Source organism: Halichoeres trimaculatus, unplaced genomic scaffold (assembly GCF_033239565.1).
Source record: "Halichoeres trimaculatus isolate MK-OKI-2021-1 unplaced genomic scaffold, fHalTri1.1 fHalTri1_scaffold_15, whole genome shotgun sequence".
Taxonomy (NCBI): Eukaryota; Metazoa; Chordata; class Actinopteri; order Labriformes; family Labridae; genus Halichoeres; species Halichoeres trimaculatus.
Window position 1 is genome coordinate 2338824 of NW_027437193.1, and position 22040 is coordinate 2360863.

At 39.0% G+C, this 22040-nt stretch overlaps 1 protein-coding gene and 1 long non-coding RNA gene across 4 annotated transcripts in view; one reads left to right on the forward strand and one right to left on the reverse strand.

Annotated features, from left to right (window-relative positions):
- LOC141803960 (uncharacterized) overlaps positions 1-21345 on the reverse strand; it is a 29210-nt gene extending 7865 nt beyond the window's left edge. For both annotated transcript variants that reach the window (XR_012599622.1, XR_012599623.1), the window contains exons 1-2: positions 21283-21345; positions 20077-20165 (exon numbers count right to left, since the gene is read on the reverse strand). This is a non-coding gene — a long non-coding RNA (uncharacterized LOC141803960). The remainder of the gene's footprint in view (positions 1-20076; positions 20166-21282) is intronic.
- On the forward strand, positions 4209-11175 carry LOC141803951 (stonustoxin subunit alpha-like). 2 transcript variants are annotated; one of them, XM_074688083.1, is made up of 4 exons: positions 4209-4305; positions 7346-7458; positions 7591-9282; positions 10246-11175. In XM_074688083.1, exons 2-4 carry the CDS (start codon positions 7359-7361, stop codon positions 11061-11063), a joined length of 2610 nt encoding a protein of 869 aa, XP_074544184.1. In that variant the 5' UTR covers positions 4209-4305; positions 7346-7358; the 3' UTR covers positions 11064-11175. The 2 variants fall into 2 exon arrangements, with proteins under 2 accessions (XP_074544184.1, XP_074544182.1); XM_074688081.1 differs by having other exon boundaries at positions 7591-11175.
- Positions 21346-22040: the final 695 nt, after the last annotated feature.

The following is a 22040-nucleotide window of genomic DNA, read 5'->3' on the forward strand; positions in this document are numbered from 1 at the left end:
CCAGCCATTCCAGATGGGCTGTGGTCAAAATTTTAAAAATGTATACTCCTCGTAGAAATGTTTCTCACGTCTGATTGTTGTGGTGTTACAAAGATATCTTTTGGCTGCCTTTATTCAATTCCTCTTTTTTTCTGAAAAGTTTCGTTTTCATTAGTCATGCGAGGTTAAAAACAAGGCATTACGTAAAGTTTAACGATGATTGACAGCTGCTTCTCATGTATTTTTTTCAGGGATTGTAAAATATGTCGGGAGGTAGAGTCAAGAAGTGATTAGACTCTCAAAAGAAAAAATATTATTATTTTTGTCACCCAGCTCCACTCAGATTCTCCCAGAATCCCTCATCATCTCTACTGCTCAGACTCTGGCTACGAACTGCTACAATGGCTGCCCCTGTGACGGGGGAATTTTGGCTTCAAAACCGTACAATGATAAATGGTGGAGCCACACTGTCCACTCTAGATACAGTCTTTAGGAACACCTGAGATGGCAGACTTTGTTTTTTAGTCAACAAATCAGGTGTCAGCAGGATAACCAGTTTGTAAAGAGAGCAAACTTGACAACTTAAGCGTAAACATTAGCTCAAGAAACAGTTTTTAACACTTCTTCCAGAGAACATGTCCTTCTTTTCTCTTTCCCATTAGCGTCCCAGGCTCGGTTAGTGTTTGGACTCTGAAAACTGGTATTTAATCACTTATGCCAAAAATTCATTAAGACACTTAAAGAACTGTTTAAGACCGAAAAGAAAAAAAGAAAAAACCCTGTAAGTACGATATTCGCAATACATAAGACGAGTTAGTCAGAAGGACACAGAGGAACATTTTAGTTCAACGGGCTGAGTATCTGTTAAATTTGTCAACATTTAGCTGCTGAAATCAACAGTTAAAACAAACAAAACCCCACCTATTAAAAGATATTTATCCAAAACTCTCAAAAACAAAAGCCAAAAAAAACCCCCAGCAAACACCAAAAAATAAAAAACTAAACCTCAAATCTTCAAAACTTTCTATTGATACATCTTTGTTCTCTTAAGGGTGTAATTTACGAACAGGTTGGTTTTTAACATGTCTAAACTGCCAGCCCATACAGACAATACTTTGGATACTTACAGTGTGCTGTATTGGTCACTAGGGGGAGTCATTGTACAGGAATTTTTTTCTAACAGCCGCACAGAGCTGACAGAAAGACTGGCCCTCCTGATGTGGTCATGAGGCGATCAAAAGTACTGGGAGGACTATCTGGAATCTGAAGTGTTTTTCTAGGATAAAGACTCTGTTTCCCATGAGCACAATCATCCACTGTGGTAAAAACTTGACTCTTTCCAAGGCGTGCAGGTCTTTTTAACTCTACTTTTTATTCAGCCTACCATTTGGGAATAACATATTTTGGTGCTGACAAAATCATTCCCTTTAAGGTTAACGGTCCAGTCATTGCAGTATTGTCCCAATGGAGCTAAATAATCATATATTTGAACGAAGTATTTAGCTGAAAAAATGTTGAACTTCTTTGGCAAAACTTGGGGCAGAATAAAGAAAGTCTTCAGAAGAGGAAGCTTGGGCCCTGAGTCTACATGTCACACTGTTTCTGGGCAATCAGCCAGCTTCCCCTCTGTTAGTCCCCTTGTCAATGAATACAGATCAGGTGGAATCTCAAGGACAATAAAATAGCAGGAACTAGTAAAGTCCTCAGAGGAACACACACCTTTCAACATACAAAGTACACTGAGGTTTTATATTTCTAAAGAATGCAGACCAAAGGCTACCCTGAAAACAGCCCAAAGAAAACACGATCTCATATCATAAAGAGATACAATTTATACCTTTCCACTGCTTGGGAAGAGGGAATATAATAATGATAAAAATAATACATTTTATTTATAAGTGCTTTTCTAGATACTCAAAGACACTTTACAATGGATAAAAACAGCATATAAAACAACACACAGCAATAAAACATGACTAAAAAAAGCAGAGCAGAAAAATATAGTACATTCAAAAGACAATATTAAAAGCGCTTTACAAAGGTAGGTTTCGGTTAGTGTTTTAAAGGTGGGGAGGTTGGGACAGTTAGTGTAGTGGTAAAGCATTCCAGAGAGTGGTGGCGCAAAAGAAAAAGCTTGGTCCCCCCAGGTTTGGTGCTTGGTGGCAGGTGGTAGGGAGAGGAGATGGGCTTTAGCGGATCGGAGGCTATGGGGGGTGTGTAGTGGTGGAGCAGGTCGGAGATGTATGAAGGAGCCTGGTTATTGGGCTTTATAGGTGAGGAGGAGGAATTTGAAATTTGATGGGAAGCCAGTGAAGGTTTGGGTTCTGGGGGGGGGGGTCGAAGGCTGCAGTGAGATTTAGGAGGAAGAGAATACTGAGGTGTCTGGAGTCCGGGGAGAGGAGGTCATTGGAGACTTTAAGAAGGGTTGTTTCATTTCTGTGTCTGGCTCTGAAATTGGATTGAAATGGTTTAAACAGGTTATTGGAGGAGAAGTGGGTTTTGAGTTGTGAAGCAACAGCACGTTCCAGTACTTTAGACAGAAAGGGAAGATTAGAGATGGGACGGAAATTGCTTGGGTCATCAGGGTTGAATTTGTAAATGAATTTGTGTCTGTTAATCAATTCATAGAGTATTTTTTTCACTCCATAACTTTAGAGACATTTGCAATAATAAGAGTCACTGTAATACTGCAGTTTGAAAATTATCGCAACGATAACTTGCTCCAGTGCATAGTTTCTTGTTCTGGTAATTGAAAAACAGGCAACTTGAAGCTGCCTTGCAGTAGTTTTGATCAAACCTAACTAACGTTACTCAAAGTATGTTACGTTGAGACAGTTGTATGTCAAAGTTTTATACTGTCAAACGAACCTCTTGTGCTCTGGTGCAGCAGGGGAGAGTGTGTCGAGGCAGATGTCTGTCTAACATGAGTCTGGTTCTGTCTGAGGTTTAAGGAAAGTGTCTTGAGATAATGTCTGTTATGATTTGGCGCCATATAGATAAAGATTGATTGATTGATTGATTGTGTGAGGAGAAGCGCTGATCCAGACTGATGTGTCTTTGGCCCAATCTTGCAAAAACTCACTGTTAGCAAAACAGAGTATTTCCCACGTCATCAGTGCCAGACTTTCAAAAACTGTGCTGGGAACTCAGTCATGCACTAAAATTTGGCCCCTTAATTTTTTTACGCAACTTTATTTTGTGCATCTTGAAATTTATTTCACAGTTTCTGCATTTGGTGGAATTCTGTTACGTCCCTGACTGTGTCATATGATGACTGGTGTGTTTTAAAACTAAACCTTGCCACGCATTAAGCCTATTTGACACAACTTTTTCCTACACAAAACCAAACCTTGTTAAGAAACTGAAACCAAAACTGTTTATGGTTGGAAAAATGAACTCAACATCCTCTTTATATCTCTGTTCTGACAGATAACGCAAGCACAGCTCAGCTTGAGAACAAAGGTAGCCTGAGAAAAGTTATAAAAAGTAGCTTGCACACCTGTCAAAGTTTTTATGGGAAATTATGCTAAAGACTTTTTTGCTGAAATGGGGAATAAAATGCAATGACAGCAGGTCATCAGCCTCAATTACTAATCTCTACATTTCAGATCTTACTGTTTCTGAAAGCCCAAGGTGGTTTGAGGACACAGAACTTAAAAAATCTACGTACAGACCTCTGAATCCAATGGCGTGGTCACTGGTATTATGCAAGCTGGGTGAGATTCTCACCCCCCCCCCGACACATCCTGTACATCAAACAAAAAAGAGGTCACACTGTTTCTAAGAAATCAGTCGGTTTCTTCTCTGCACCTCCTCCTGTCAATGAATAAAAGTCAGGTGACATTTCTCCCTTGGAAACAATAAAAAGGCAGAAACTGTAAACCATCCTCAGAAGACCACACATCTTTCTACTGTAAGTACCTTAACATATTTCTGTCTATTTTTCTTGGAGGTAAAACAGGAAGCTATTTAACTAGACTAAGTAAATCAGAATGTGAAAACAACCTGTTAACACCATGAAGATACTATTGTTTAGGTAGCTGTGGGCTACAATTTATTTTGGTGAGTTGAATAAACAGGTAAGATGAGCTAAAGCTCAAAACTGTGATTAGCACCTGTAAGTGGAGGTGTGTTTTTAAGAGTGGATGACAAACCCAGACAAGTATTACAGTTAATAAGCATACTTCCAGGTTCCTTTAACTGTGTTTTTTATTTATTTTCAGATCCAGCAGTTTGGTGGAGCATGACTCCACCAAAAGAGGAAGTTTGTTAAAGGTTACAGCTGAACAGCTCTTGGAGTTGCTAACACTGCACACTGCCTAAAAGGTAGGAAAGGTTAAAAAGCAATAATATCAATATATTTAAACATGTGATTTTTACTTCTTATACCATTCAAAAGCCATAATTGACAATTACAGTTAAAATCATACTAAAAGCATGGATAACGTGTTTTCAGAAAAACTACTGTAAGTTAATTAGTAAAAGAAAACTGTAAAAATCCTTCTGTTTAAATTTTAAAGTTAAAGCTTGTAGAAGCTCTGACAGGACTATCATTTACATAATCTCCCACTCACTGTACACAGTACAGCTTAATACTTTGTGCATGTGGTCACACAGTCTGACTGCCATCATTGCTGAACTTGCTCATGTTGTCGTTGAATTTGTTGAGTTGTTACTTCAAATGCAGGAAGCCCAACCATGCCAATCTTGGGGCGTCTCACTTTTTAATGCAGCATTGGCACTATTTATTTGAATTATTGTTATTATTACTATTGATTTTGTGTATGTCTTGCATTTGTCTATTTGTATTCTTTAACGGTTAACTGTTGCCAAGCAGATTAACAGCCCCCGCCTCGAGAAAAGTATTTTTATTGCAGATTTATAAGAAACACAGGAAGATTTGTTTTTGATCCAAAACTGCAAATTTTGTCAAGAGGTGACGAGTTTGCACCCCTGAATCTGAATTATATTCTTTAAGATGTATGTTAATTTTCAGTTCCAGTTTTAAGTTCTTCAAAATTTTTCATTTGATTTGTGGGCCCTCTGAAATAATCATTCAGTAGTCAGCCAATATCAACATTTCTCAAGCTTCTTTACTCTTCCAATCTAAGGAGGCTTATTCAGCCACAGAATTACAGGAGGATTTTTGATATAGAAATTTTGGCTTCCTGAAAAGTATATTCATTTATATTCACTCAGTACTTGGTTACTGCTTCAGTGTGGTGTGTCATAGAGGAGATCAGCCTGTGGCTCTGCTCAGGTGCTTGCCTGTGTTACTGGGTGTGGCGTCTCTCCTCTTCCTCTTAACAATTCCTCATAGATTCTCTTTAAGGTGTGTTTGCTAACCAATGAAACACAGTACAAACATGGGGCTAGTCATACCGGAAATTTAAACCCGCATCTCCATAAACTTTACTCTAGACTTCATGTATCTTTGATTCCTGAGCCTCTCCGCTCCTCCTCCAGTCTCTGGGTCCATGACTCACAAAGAAACATTATCTGAGAGGACTCTGTACCTCTGTATAGTAGCCAAGTTCTTTACCTCCTTAGCCCAGGTGAGACTGTCCTGAAAAGGTCTCTGGTTCAGGAGTGGAGTGACACGAGGAATGATTTAGTCATCGTTAAACTTTGATCTGTCAGTGCACGCTGGCTCCTGATGTTCTGACTTCAGCTTCTAGTGCTAGAGTGCTATACTGGCTGAGTTCTTCGCCTATGGGATCCACACACCTTCTGCAATCATGGAACCTTGCACTCAGATCTTTCCTGATAAGATAGTAGATTTGGTTCAGAAAGACTTTACATCCATTTCTTATCAATGTCATGTGTAAACAATGGATGTGCAGACATCTTCCCCTTTTTTAAATGGAAAATATATCTTTGCTTTGTCCTTAGATTTTTAGAGGCTCAGGCTTCAAACGAGCCCACCTCCTCCATAGCAAGCTATGGAGGAGTAATGTTCTTCCATTTGTAGCTTTTTTTTCTCATCTTCTGGACAAAATTTTGGCTCGCTTCTCCTCCTAGGGCTTTGAGAAAACCCCCACAAATTATACACCAAAACGTCAGGTTTGGCCAGGAATAGTGTGCTTTGACTTTTGTTGGTATTACGCCAATCTTTGGCTGAGTTATTCACGAAAAACTGCAAACATCTCTCATAAGGAATGAATGGGAATCTAGGACTCTCTCCCTCAAATTTCCACAAACTTTGAGATGCTAAGACTTCGGCATACTTCCACTTACAGGCACCATTTTTGCTCTAAAATGTTCACAGATCTTTCGGCTCTTCAGGTTTGACCTCTCTTGTAGATATCTTTTACAGTTTTGGAGATTTTACTATTTAAGCAACATAAACTTTTCCCTTTTCGCTTTTTGCCCTAAAACCTCAGCTTTTAGAGTGCGGAACTTCTTCAGCTAGAGTGAAAGAGGCTGCTGATGACAGGTTGTAGCTGTCTCGAACAAATTGTCATAAATTCCAAAGTCTTCACAGAAGGGGAATAAGAATACATTAAAACGTGGGTAATCTTGTCCTGCTTCTGACAAAGTGTTTTTTTAAGCAAAAGGATCGAGCACTTTTTCACAAAACGGCCAACTGTCAGGAGAAGTCAAAGGAATCACCCCATGTACCTCCATGTTAATTCCTGAGGGGTTTTCTCAGAGATAAGTAGAATTTCACTCATTTGTCTCTTGCCATCACGGGCACAAGACCCTGAGGAAGCTATCTGTGTTTCATGTCTGTTGGCCAAAAAATGTGCCAGTGATGGCAAGAGACAAAGTGTCAGTCCAAAACAAGGTTTGGTGTCATCAGTGTTTCTGAACTATTTCATAAATGCAAAAAACCTGGCAGCCGGCCGAGCCCCTCTCACGATTTCGGTGGAAATTGTTTAGTTTAATCTATACTGTGACTTGACACAATAAAAACACAATTTTAATAGTTTAATATTTCTCCACAAAAAGGCTCATTTAAATCTCTTTTTGAGTTTGTTTGCAGTAACTTCTGCCTCTTGCTTAAAATGGAAAACTACAGCAGGCAGTTTGGGTAATGTTCAGGCGTGGTCAGACGTCTGTAGATTGCTTACATTTTAAGAGCTCACAAGTTAAAATAAAAAATCTGATGAGTTTTAAAATTGAATACTGAGGTACAACTAGAAGAACCTGAAAAAGGGTTTGACAAGTTTTCTTGACCAGATACGTGAGTTCACCACGTATTTTGCTAGACAACTTATGATGATTACATGCACAAAAAATACTTTTCTTTTTGGATAATTCTATAAATGTCATAATGTTTGCTATACTTCTTTATTATATAGAATGACTATAAGTTTAGGCTATATATCGAACAACCAAACAAACTGCTTTCAATTCTTTCCAGTTCAGGCTCAGCAATGGACTCTGAAATCAGCGGGACGATGGAGGTGGCAGCACTTGGTCGGCCTTTCAGCCTCGGGATGCTGTACGACTGCCGCAAAGACTCGCTTGTGCCAGGTACAAGGGCATTGAAGTTCCTATTGATATTATGTTTTCCGAGTAACTTTGTTTAATCCAATCTTTCAAATAAGAAATAATGACACTTTCTCCTGTGGGGCTATTTCTAAAGTTGTATGCCTTTTTGTGCAGGCATGAAATTGTGGGATCACGACGACCTTATCAAGCACATTGGAGAAAGGCAACAAAACTACAATGACTTTGAAATAGTTGCCTCTGAATCAATTGATGATAAATCTTCAGCACTAGATGTCGAAGCCTCACTGAAGGCAAGTTTTTTGGGTGGACTGGTACAGGTTGATGGATCAGCCAAATACCTGAACAACAGTAAGACTTCCAAAAACCAAGCCAGGGTAACACTAAAGTACAAAGCAACAACAAAGGTCCAGGAACTGTCAATGAATCATCTTGGAACAGGAAATGTGAAGCATCCATATGTTTTTGAGAAAGGATTGGCAACTCATGTGGTTACAGCGATTCTTTATGGAGCACAAGCCTTCTTTGTCTTTGACCGTGAGGTCTCTCAAGACGAAGATCATCAAGACATTGAGGGAGACCTGAAGGTGATGATCAAGAAGATTCCTGGCCTTGCTATAGAGGGTAAAGGTGCACTGAAAATGGAAGACAAAGACAAAGCAAACGTAGACAAATTCTCCTGCAGTTTCTTTGGAGATTTCTCTCTCAAGAAAATGCCGACATCCTATCAAGAAGCAATACAAGTTTACAAAAGTCTGCCAGAGCTGCTGGGAGAAAACGGAGAAAACGCAATACCAATGAAGGTGTGGCTACTGCCGCTGACAGCTATAGATTCTACTGCTGCAAAACTTGTTTGTCAGATAAGTCTAGGATTAGTTCAGCAATGTCAGAGTGTCCTGGAGGACTTCAGTGAGCTGGAAATGAGGTGCAACGATGCCTTAAAAACCACCATAGTACATCAGTTCCCACAGATTGGCAAAAAGATTAAAACCTTTAAAGACATGTGCTCTGAATTCAAACTTGGATTTCAAATGACACTGGCCAAGATACTTCCATCAATCCGAGGAGGAGGAGAAGAGGAGGATGTACTTGCAGAGATCCTGAAGAAGAGACACTCCTCTCCTTTCAACAGGGAAAGCCTGAATGAGTGGATGGATTGTAAAGAGAGAGAAATCCACACAATCATGTCTTTGACCACAACGATGAAAAACACCAAGACTGTACCATCTCAAAACGAGCTGTACAAAGAAAGTCTAAAAACAGAACATGCTCTATGTTTTGTCTTCACCTCAGTGGGAAGTGATGAGCCGTTCCTCTCAGCTTTATCAAACTACTTAAGAAAAACACCAGAACCAGACAACCTCCAAGATTCACGTACTCAGGATCTGGAGACGGAGCAGTGGTACGCTTCAAGAGACAAAATGAGTTCGATGAGGAAAAAAGCAAAGATCTTCAGTGACTTTGCAGAGGCCAACAAGGGGAGCAAGAACATCAAGTTCTTGACAGCTGGAATCAAAAATGAGGCAAAGAGAGGTTCAAGTATCTACCTCTACAAAGATGGTTTTTCAGTCTCTGAGGACTTTGAGCCACCTTCAAAACCCGAGTCAGTCACAGTCACTGACATAAACCACAACAGTGTGACTCTGAAGATTGATCCACCAAAGTCTGGATCAGAGGACATCACCTCCTACTCTGTTGAGTACTGTGTCAGTGGAGAGGAAGAGTGGAAACAGCAGACAGCATCCAAGGCTGAAGAAGTGAAGGTGGGTGATCTGAGTCCAGACACTGAGTACATGTTCAGGTGCAGAGCAGTAACCTCAGTAGGTCTTGGACCAACCTATGAAGTCAGTGCTACCGTTAAAACCTTGACTTCCAGCTCTCCTGGGAGACCTGAAGTTGTTCCCAGTTCAAGTCAGAAACCAGAAAACTTGCAGGAACCTGTTGATACCAGAGAAGACATCTGCACAACAAAACAAGCTCTAAAAGATGAACTCAAAATGACAAGCAGAAAGATTAGTTCTGCATCACCTTCAGTTTACCAACTGCCTCTGAAGAAAGGGAAGATGATTAACATAAAACACTGTCGGAGGTTTGATTTTGGTGAAGAAAGCATGAAGCCGAACCGCACAATCATGCTTCTGGGTGCGACTGGATCAGGAAAATCCACTCTGATCAATGGAATGATTAACTACATTGTTGGAGTGAGCTGGGCCGACAGTTTCAGATTCAAACTGATTGACGAGGAGCAAACAAAAACACAAGCTGAAAGCCAAACTTCTCAAGTCACCGTGTACAAAATCTACCACCAGGAAGGCTTTAAAATAGATCACTCTGTGACCATTGTGGACACTCCAGGTTTTGGAGACACCAGAGGCATAGAGAGAGACAGAGAGATTGTAGAGCAGCTGCGTAATCTCTTTTCCTCTGACCATGGTGTCAGGGAAATTGATGCTGTGGGGTTTGTAGCTCAGGCTGCTTTAGCTCGACTCACACACTCCCAGAAATATGTGTTTGATTCTGTGCTCGCAATCTTTGGCAAAGACATTGCAGAGAACATCAGGATCATGGTGACATTTGCAGACGGTCAGTGTCCGCCAGTTCTTGAGGCAATCAACGCAGCAAAGGTCCCCTGTCCCAAAACAAAGGATGGGCAGCCGGTTCACTTCAAATTAAATAACTCAGCATTATTCGCCAACAACAAATCACCTGCAGCAGACAGCATGAGTGGAGATGATGAGGAGGGAAACTTTGATGAGATGTTTTGGAACATGGGGACAAAAAGCATGATGAGGTTCTTCAATGCTTTAGGAGCCATTCAAACCAAAAGCTTGACAATGACAAAGGAGGTCCTCAAAGAGAGACAGCAGCTGGAAGTCTCAGTTGAAGGCCTGCAGATCCGGGTGAAAAATGGGTTAGCCAAGCTCGAAGAGATAAAAGAGACAGCTGAGAAACTGAAAGCATATGAAGCAGAGATCAGCAGAAATGAGAACTTCAAAATTAAAGTCACTGTCAAGAAACCTTTCCAGGTCGATTTTTCAGGCACTGGAAAATATCTCACCAACTGTCAGCAGTGCAATTTCACCTGCCATGATGAGTGTATCTATGCAGCTGATAAAGACAAAATAAACTGTTCTGCCATGGGATCAGATGGAAAGTGCACTGTGTGTCCGGGGAAGTGTATCTGGAGTGTTCACTTTCATCAGAAGTACAAATGGGAGTACAAAGACGTTACTGAGGTAAAAACCGTTGACGACCTGAAAAAGAAATACGACATAGCCAAACAGGCCAAGTCACCTGTGGAGGCATTGATCGGGAAACTGAAGGCTGAATATAATGCTGTGCAAGCTGAGGTGGAGAAACTGATGGAGGGCTCCACCAAGTGTCTAAACAGACTCAAACAGATCGCACTGAGGCCAAATCCTCTCTCCACCCCAGAGTACATCGACATGCTTATTGAAGGAGAGAAAAATGAGGCTAAGCCAGGTTGGAAGAAACGAGTTCAGTCCCTGACAGAAATGAGAGAAAAGGCAAAGTACATAGCTCAAGTAGAGAGAGGAGAGACACCTCTGGCGAAAAACACAGACTACACACCACAGAAGTCATTCTGGAGCAGACTCTTCTCGTGGTAAGCCTTGACCTGAACCAGTTCACCCCAAACAGGCTCAGAAATAAATGATAAGCAGTGATTCTATCTGACTTGTTTCCAACCATTTGCAAACTGATGAGACCAACCAATGAACTTTGACGGACAAGATTAAAAATATACTTTTGAGAATCAGTGTTTGTATTTGAAGAAGTGTAACCAAGGAGGTGGTGTTGGTAATCTTCCATCATTTGCTGATGCTGGGGGACGTTTGCATTGTGGTTGCAACTTAAGAATAACCTTTAGATTAGATGGTCTATCGTAAGCACTCTAGTTGACCATGGACATATAGAATAAATGCCTTGCTGGATGATTGTTGGATTGTTTAATGATCAGTTTTAACATGTCAAGAAATTCTTTGTGCAAACAACTGTCTTCAGAAAAAATCGGCACATGGTGTGCTTCAAAAGCTAAATGTAGGTTGATATGTTCAGTGATTTGCTGTTTGACTTATGAAAACTTCATAGAACAATCAAACGTCAGGGTGTTAAAAAATTTTTTCTCACATTTAAACATTCAACAATTAATTTTTTCATTTTCCAGCTTTTACTCTTTTATTTTTTTGGAAAAAAGAATTAATTTGGTTACAGCAGCTGGTTTCTAATGTTCAGCCGTTCTTTAAGGAGGATAATCAAATATACTTGAGCATACTTGTTTCTTTCTATCTTTGTAGTGTTTAGCATCTTGGTTTTCTTGGTAATCTTTCTGAAATGTTTTGTGATTAATCACATTTACTCATATGTGTTAATTTTTTTGAAATATTAAATCATCAATAAATCATTTCAGTATATCAAAATGTTGTTTGTGACTGTTGATGTGTCTGTTAGTTTCTTGGTCTGCTCCTGTGACAATTCCTGTTTACAGTTTCCTCATGTCAGTTTCTCTAATGGCCACCAGGGGGAACTACAGGCATAGCAGACATAAAAAACTGATGATTAATTCCCTGAGTAATCATTTATTAAATTGGTTTATGCTCTCAATCTCCAGTTAAAAGTCTTCCCCAACACAGTATGATGTCTCTTTAGTGAGGAATACAAAACTTTTTTTTAATGTTCAAATTTTCTGAAAAATCTTGCTGACTGAAAAAAATTCAAACTAGGAAAATTACACTTCTTTAGCAGAAAATGTGTAGAAATGCAGAAAACTGATTGAAGAAAATGCATTGAAAAGCTGTTGCTGAAAAAGTAAAATTATCAGAAAAGTTTTTAAAAGCTGCAGATGAACTACTGGTAGTCGTTACAGCACAAGTAGTGGTCAAATTAAGAAAATTTATCAGCATGTGAAATTGAAGAGTAATCATAAGCAACAATCTGTCAAACTCAGTCAGTTTATTAGTTACAGGCACATTTTCAGAAAAAGGCCTCATCTAACATTTATATATATATATATATATATATATATATATATATATATATATATATATATATATATATATATATATAGAGAGAGAGAGAGAGAGAGAGAGAGAGAGAGAAAGAAACATAATATATGTGTGTATACACACACACACACACACACACACACACACACACACACACACACACACACACACGTTGTTGTTCAATGCAAATACATATTTCTATTTGGGGTTGTGTCATCCTAAATTATCATGAAGTTTAAGGCTTTTGGTAAGGGTTCCTTAGGTTTAAAATTGTCTCACTATATTCCAATAAAAAATCTCAATAGCTTACAAAAAAAGGAAAACACCCAGCAGAGAAGTAAAGATATTGGTAAATGGGGCCCAATACTCTATTTATTAATTTGGTATGTTAAGTAAAAACTGGCTCTATTATTAAAAGATCATTATAATATGTAACTGTAACATTTTACCGCTCTTTAAGGCAGTAACTATTTTGGAAATAAACAAACGCTGTTCTACAAGCATGGTGCATACTATTTAAGTGAGCTCTTAATATGTTAAGTTCTATTAAAGTCATACATTCAATTGAAAGGAGTAACGCCTTGTAGGGATGGTTGTTCTGTTGCTGCCACCTTGTGGTGATTAGTGGGAAGGACGTAAAAAGAGGTAAAGATGGGGACCGTTGAGGATGATGATGAATAGGTTCTAACAGTGATGACAAAGTTAAATGATACAATAAGAGGGATGATATCAACAATGGGGATAACGGAGGATGTGACAAGGATTAGGTGGCAGGGATGTTGGGGTGCTAGCTAAAATGAAAGGTGATAAGAGGATGGTGAAGATTATAAAGAGGATTTTGTACGAGATAAAGAATGAAAATGATAATATGCTGATGCAAGATTGATGAAAAGACAGTGAATGATATCAAGCTGATGGAAAAGGTTATGCTGGGTGACAACGGAGATGATGTGGATGGTTGTGAAGTTAATGAAGATGATGGTAAAAGAGAAGACAAGGATGAGTCAAGAGGCTATCAAGATTCTTAAAAAGAGTCAACCTCACATCTTTTCAAATGCATCCATGAAAAGAAGCACAGCATATTTCAATACAGCTCGTGGCTCACAAATCAAGATCTGTGCAACTTTCAGTGTTGCTGTGTATCTGTTTAGGAAAAAAACAGAATTATATTTCTTCCTTTCTTGTTGTTCATTACTGACAAGAATCATTTCGAAAGAGGTAAATTAGGTGTTTTGAGGGATTATCCTCTAGTCAACCATCACTCTGTAACTGGTATAACCTTACCCAAAATAAAAGGCTTTCATCGAGTCACAGAACCATACTAAAATACCCCAAGAACAACTCCCAAAGACAAACCCAACATGAAGATTAATGTGGCTCCTACACTGACACTAGAATGAGAGAAGAAGGTAAGACTGCCCCTCAGAGACAACAAACGATTGCACACCCATTCTGTATCTGTATGACACCAACAAAGGAAGGTGACAACTGTGTCATCACATTCTTCTTTAGGGTCATTAACTAGGTAATGTTGAAAAATGCTCTAAACAACAAGAATAAATGGGAACCCACTGGATAATTAAATATAGACTTGACCGTGTCAAAAGCCCTGTTTCCATCAAGGGTTAGATCAGTACAGTTTGGTACGGGTTGGCTCTGTTAGGACGGATCCTGTATTCGTTCCCAAAGCCAACCGTACCCTCTGGTGGTAGGCGGTGTGTAAGCTGGATGCTGATGGCCACATCAGTTTCACAATAGCATGACTCCATAGCTGCGTGACAGTGCACTCTGCTAATGAATCCAATGAAGATCAAATAAATGACATGATAAACCAAGAGCAACGATGGTAGACATCCAGCAATTTGTCTTCTTTGTGATTGGCATGTGGCTCGGTGTCACAAAGAACAATCAAGCTTTTAGAGAAGGCTATGTGCCGCCAGGAGAAACAGCAGCTGCCGTCAAATAGGAAGTGATGATTCTTTCAACCAATCAACGGACTGCAGCATTGTAGCGCCGCCTTCTAGGATCGGATTGGTTTAGTTTGGCACCCCAACAGAAGGGTTCCGAAAAGTAGGACCGCTCATCTCGGTTATTTGGGGATTTGTCTCGGGATTAGTCAGTGGAAATACCACAAAAAGCATGCCTTACCAGGACTAACCGAACTGAACCACTTGGTGGAAACAAGGCTTTACAGTCGTCACTCAGTTTCTGAAGGCTATCAGTGGTTGCCATGTTGGAAATGCTGACTCTATCTAACTTTCCATTGAGATAACATGAAACAAAGAGTTGGAGCAGAGACAGACCTTTAGTCTCGCCAACATGGACATCTGAAGTATGGAAGTTTTCAGCACTTGTTGATCAGCATAACTAATAAAGACTTGAGGGTGAAGCTTGCCTGTGTCCCCTCTGTGAATGTAGGGAAGGTTGGTTTTCTGACCTTTACTGCAGACAGACAGTAGGTGGAGCACAGGTAGTCTCTGTCCAGGACCAAGGACCATCTGCACTGCATACTCTTACTTCAAAGTTTGTAGTGCAAGTAATAGCAGCTAATTTAACTTTAACCGAAGGAGAAACACCCATAAGTACAGAAAAGCTCAGAGGAATCAATGAAGGATGACTGGATGGACGTCACTGCTAATCTTTGGTGTTTACCGATGGCAGGTTGTTTTATTATGAATGGAAGTCATACCAGATAATCTGTTTACTCAGACATTTCATATAATCCCAGCTGCAGTGTAGTGGAACTGAGGTGACATTACGATAAGCAGACACCAGGTGGTGCTGTTCTGCAATCAGGATGAAAGTGAGACATAGAAAATGAGAGGGAGCAGAATGGTTCTGGTTCTGTGGGGGTGACAACAGCCACGTTGTTAAAGCTTCAGCACAGTGAAACACCGGAGTGACGCCGAATCAGCTGACTGGCACAACCACTGTTGAACAACACACACGTTATCCCTGAATGGTGTCTTCTGTTACTGGAGAGCCAGGACACACACACACAGACACACACACTCACAGTGGAGTCAAGACACACTGGTGTACCATTGTGGTCCAGACAGAACAATAGACATTTGTTTGTGTGTGTCTGAGTGTTAAACTTAATAGCAGGCTGTGAAAGTAAAACTACATAAACTACCACAGAAAACTCCTGGTTCCCATTTACCAGAGAAGGAACGTTTGTTACCGGTGTATATCGAAAATATTTGGTTTTTATTTTTGGTTTCAATCAGCAGAATATTTGTTCTGACCGTCTTTAGGAAGGGATTCACTGAAAAGGAACTGCACACATCCAGGGCGCTCTGCTTTTGCTATACACCCTGCTTCCAGTCCTTTTCCAAGCATAAAAAATAAGTTATATAAATGTTTTTTAAAATGTTAAATCCTGATTTCTTACAACTTCACACATTTGGAATTGGGGTCTCTACTTTCATCAGTTCTCGCAGGTTTCAAACCCTAGCAGTGAGAGCTTAAAAAACCTTGTCATAAACATATTTGAGCTTTCAGACCTGCAGGGCAGCGGCTGCGGCTCAGCTCATGTTGAACATGCAGGATTTATCCATCCATCTGCAGCGTAACCTGCAGTGTGTGGACGCGGCTGTCTGTGTAATGTGATTACTGCACGTCATGTCAGTTTTCATCCCCATTTGGACAACATGCTCATAATTAATCTTGGCATTAACCGAGAATTTGGCAGCTTGAGCCCGTAACACATGTTGTAATACACACACACACACACACACACACACACACACACACAGCATTCAGCTCAGACATTCGTCATAAGCATTAACTATCAGGCTGACTCTTCTTTGCATCCCACAACATCACATTAACTGAAAACATCACAGCCTTTTAGCTCTTGAATGTAACACCACAGAGACGTGGACTTTGCTGCACGACCAAACCAGATAAACACCAGTTTAGCACGTAATAATGGAGCTGTACATTCAGATTTTAGGGTTTTGTCAGTTTATCCCATGTGTGAAGCATTGACTGTGTTGCAAAGGTTAATGCAGCCTTTCTGCTTTCATTGGATGAGTTTAAATTTCTATATTTAATGTTTAAGTGTCTATTCTTCATAAATCCTAATGTACCACTACCACTAAATCAGGGGTCTGCAACCTTTACTTTCACATGAGCCATTTTTCCTCAGCTCATTTGTATTAAAGTCATTCCAGAGACCCAAAATCTACTATATCTTTACAATAAAAGAGTGCACATTAAGATCTAAAATAATTAAATAATAATAAATAATAAGAATTATCTAAACAAGAAGCCTTTTAGGTTAATTAAATGAAACGTGATGTCGAAGTTTTTATTTTTGATATATCTGCAACAATTTAAAAAAAATCATAATTTCCAAAATTTGCAAAAAATTTGGATATGAGAAAATTAACAAAAATTGTAATAATTTGAAATGTCAAAAAAATGTGTTTTTTTTTAAGTTTGAAATTTAAAAAATTTGTTTCAATTTTAGCAATTTCAAAAATATTAAAATATCAAATTTTAGAAATTTGCAGAAAAAAAAAAATATTTATACATCAAAAATTTGCAAAAATATCATATTTTTATTCCAAAATTTGCAAAAATAAAAAATGAAATTAACTTATTTTGCAAAAATATTAAATAATCGTGAAACTCCAAAAGTTTACAAAAATTTTAACATTTTTTGAAACAATACTTGAATTTGAAAATATCACTTAACTCATTTTTGTTTGCTTAAGACTTTTCACATATCAACCATGTAGTTTAAGTGCATTTGCAGTTAAATGAATCCATCCACATAGAATTAAAATCAGTCTTTTCTTCCAGATTAGTCTTTTTGTAGATGTAGTTATCTTCCCAGGGCTGTAAAACTTGAGGTTAGCCACAGGTGCATGGAAAGTTGGTGGGCTGTTGATGTTGTAGGAGGTGAAGTAGAGCAGTGGCAGGCTTTATTGACAGATGGGATTAAGATTTAGTTCAACTTAATGTTAACGCAGGATTTTATTTAGTGTCAGAGTCTTTAATCATCAATACCCTCTGGAAGAAAAATAATAATTAATTTCAGTATTTATCAAAACTACAAGGGGTCAAAAAGCCGCAGGAGGCTCCAGAGCTGCAGGTTTCCCGACCCTTGCACCAGATGAAGCCAACTTGGAAGTGCCAAAACTGCAGTTCCTCAAATGTTCACTAGAGGCTGTCTCCAAAAGTGAGTTAACCCCATCATGCCTTGTTTCATAAAATGCAACTACACAGCAGAAACCAGTTACTTCACCCACGCTGACTGAGTTTACAGTTCATTACTGTTGCTCCTGTTCGTTTCTTTTTCCTCTTTCCATAATTTTAGCCTCTTGCTACCATTCACCAGCAAATTAATTGGCCAGAAGCCCAGGCGTCAGAGCTGTGATAACTTGTGTTGTTATTCACCAGCTTCACACTCCTGACTCCACAAGTCAGTCAGCAGACGAGCAGGTGACGTGACAGTAGCTGTGTATTATTTATGCTGCATATATCCAAGCTATAGAGCAAAAGATTTACATGTTTCTGGCAGATGAGTGAATATTAGTATCAGTGTTTGTCACATATAATCCAGCTACTCTCTGGCTCTCAGCAGGTGATGTTGGCGTGTGAGCAGAGGAGACCTCTCCTCCTCCTCTTTAACACGACGAGCCAGAGACTGAAGGCGAGGTCATTCATTAAACATGACCATCTAAAAATAAAGGCCTCCTCCTTTCACCGGAACTGCTCTCTTTAATCTGGGCCAGAGCTTCGAGTGGTTTGCATCAGCACATGAGAGAGACGGCACCAGGGACACAGGGAGACAAAGAGGGGATGTTTCACATAGGGAGCAGAAAAAGGAGGAGGAGGGGACGTTTCATCTTCAGCATGGCCAAAGGATGGATCTCTACCATAGCAGGGCTCACTGACTGACCTCTGACCTTACACCAAGTAACTAATAAACAGAATTTATGTTTTTGTTAACATTTGTATCATCAGGAAATGTTTCAAACAGACTTACTGTTTTGTTTAATCCTGAAAAACGCCTGATTTACCAACTTCTGTCTGCAGAAAGTGTTAGAAAATAGCCTGATTAATATTTTTGCCATGTCTAAGTTGACTTGTTGTGACAGATTTTTTAACAGGGAGTTATTTTCTTTTTTTTGAAAAGCCCAAAATTAATCTGATGATTTTCTTTAAAGCTCTCATGGAAACTTTTGGTTGTGTCGACTTTTGCGTGTTCCCTGTGGACAAGGAAGTACTTTCTTTCTTTCCTTTCTCTTTATATCTGCTACAGTGCTGATTTTAATTTCTTTTTTCTCTTTTTTCTTTTTTTTATTCTAATTTCATTTTGCATTTAAAATTTGCCCTATGTTGAGATCTTTCTCATGGAAAAAGTAAAACAGGGTGTTTGGTCGCTGATGGTCTTGATTGTTCCTACATCAGTATCAATTAAAGTTGGTTTCATATCTAGATAAAAGCTTCAGACTGGAGCTTTGTTATCCTTTTTGTTCTATTTAGTCCGAAACTCATATGTGTTGTGTTTTTGTCTCCGACCTCTGTAATTGTGCTGGTACCTGTACTGGTACTGAGATGTTCTTACAAAATGCATTTCTAAGCAGGAAATGGGGTGATACATGCGCAGCAACCAATACAATTAAGGCAAATATAAAAATGTGCAACATCATTTAACTAAAGCAAAAAATTAAAATGTAAATGTACTGATGGGTTTTGTTTTAAAATTAAAAAGAGATGTACTGTAATCTTTTTACATGTGAACTAAAATGTTTGAATGATCAATTTCTTTAAAGGCATGAAAAATATATTGTCACAATATTTATGGAATACTTTGGGAAGAAAACACTATCAGCCAAATTCAGCTACGCTAAGACAAACTCAGAAAAAAACAAACCAGTTGGTAAAATTTGACCATTATAGCTTATTTCTTGAAAAACGTAAAAATAGAAAACAAAACGTACCTCCATAAAGTAAGTGCTGTTTCCAAGCAAAGAAAGTTGACGTGAATGAAAAGGTTCAACAAGCAACAGGGAAAACAGCAGCGTGGACTGTCAAGAAAAGTTGATCCCTCATTTTTGTAGAGCTTCACAAGGAGTGGACTGAGGCTGGAGCTAGACCATCAAGAGCCACCACACTCAGACAGATCAAGGAGTTTGACTACAGCTGTCTCATTTCTCTCCTGAACCAGAGACCACGTCAGAAGAGTCAGACCTGGGCCAAGGAGTGGTCTAAAGTTCTCTTTCAAGATAAAAGTCATTCTTCATTACATTTGAGAATCAAGGACCCAGAGTCTGGGGTAGGAGTGGAGAGGGTCAGAATCCAAGCTGCTTCAAGTCCAGAGTCAACGTGGACGTTTACCATTCATTTCCAGCAGAGCTTGACTCCTGCCCACAGCGCCAAAACTACCTCTAAACGGTTTACTTACCACAACAAAACTGTGCTTGACTGATCAACTCACCTGTCCTGTACCCCACAGAGAAGTGGTTGTAACAAGAAGGATGAGAGACACCCAACCCCAGAATACAGACAAGCCAAGGATGCTATCAGCTCAAGCTAAGCTTCTTGGTGCAGTCATTTGTTAGGGAGCCCAAACTAAGTATTGAGTATTTACAGGACATACCTCTTACACCGGATCCGTAGCGTACTTCTGTTGCAGTTTGGCTCTGTCCTACCTTGCTCATCAACACCCTTTGGATGTGTTGGAATAATCTACAAAATAGCACAATAATGTAATAATAAGTTGCAGTAGTAACAGAAATAAGTTCAGTCTAACAATTGCTCTTAGCTCAGGTCTGCATGGATTCAGACCCATTGGTTGTCATTATTTTTTTTGTTACAAAGGCGATAATCTGTGTTCAATCTGCCAAAACCCAACTTTCTCACATAAGCCATGGCAATCTGTTAGACACATTTAGAAGGACTGTAGCAACTGCATTTAAAAACTGTCATAAAAGTGCAACATAGTCATTGTTTTGTGTCTACAGAAGGAGGGTTCAATTTTTACTTGGCTTTGAGTAAGGACCATTCCTCATAACTCCACCTTTATTCACAGATAACATCAATAATTATATTTTAGCATTTAACATTTAGTTTGCACATCCTGGTGGATTAACTATTATAGAAACATAAAAAGTGTTTTGGTAGTCAACTATATACTGTTCATTTAGGGCAGCAGTGGTAAACACCTTACACTGTGTGGTGTAATAGATTTGTTAAGCAATGTTTATTGACTATCAAGGTCAAAAAGACTTAAGTATGATAAAAGAATGAGTCTGATGAATACTAAAAGGCAAAAGAGAAAGACTACATCAGAAATAGCTGCCAATACTCACATTGATATCAAGAGGGTGGTGCTGGGAAAGGTTTGCTAACCCTTTACAGGGACCAGGACAGATTAAATTCACTTTTAGTTCCAGCATTCTGTTTATTCTTGTAGTAACAGTGGACCTTAAGATTTTAAACTTAAATACACTCCAGTAATTACTCAAAACAAAACGCAGCAGACGTGATAAATGTGAATATATCTAAGAATAAACCGTATTTCAGGTCTTTCAAAGCCACTTGTTCGGTATAAAATCCACCATTATACAAAAAGCGTCAGGCTAACCGTCAGTTCGCGGGCATCGCCATTGATAAGTGACATTTAAGCTAGGAGGCCGTTTGAAGGCAGAAGGCTTCAATTACCACCGAACTATAAGGTCTCAAACCTCTTCAAGATCAAACTCAGAGGCTCTACCAAACATATCTCATTGATAATTATCACTTCTGCCGAGAAAAACGGACTTTTTTGACGTATTTTAGCAGAGCCTATTACAGGAACACCTACCGTGACAACAGACAGGCAGCATACTGACACTGACAGCAATGCACGGGGGCGCTCCACTCAAGTCTGCAGGGGCCAGCGGAGGGCGCTCGTGTCACAAACAACACGGCAGTTCCGGTAAAAAGGCAGGTATCCCACAATATAATAAAAACATGGAGAGAAATGGCAAGTGAATCATTAACCCTGCTAAATAGGCTCATAGTTTCCACCTAGGTCCGTTCTTTATGGTAAACTAAGGTGCTGTGTTTTTGGAGGATAGTTTGTTATGACATGATAGTAGAAAATAATATTAATAATGCGACTGTACGAAATTGTTCTTATTGTGTAAAGACGTAAAAATAAGTTAAGTGTTGTTATTACAGAGAAACAAAGAAGAAAAATAAATGCAAAAACCCACTTCTGTCAATGACAATTTTAGATACAGCTTTCTCCATAGCTATTCCTTTGTCCTCTTTGAATTTTAATGCTGAGTAACTTTTGTATGGTGGTCCTGAAGGTCAATTCTGCAATAATAATAATAATAATAATAATAATAATAGTATTTTATTACAAATGAAATATTTTAAACACTTTCCAAGGTTGTTTTTTAAATGTGTGTTGGGGTGGGAGGAGATTTCGGACAGCTTTTTTGAGGTACTATAAACTGTTGTCTCATCAAAACACTTTGTGTTTATTGATTTATATTTCAGAAAAAAGACGTTATAGAAAAAAAAATGTTTCCTGATTTTTTTTTTGTCCATTAGGTGAATTTTTTTCTTGAA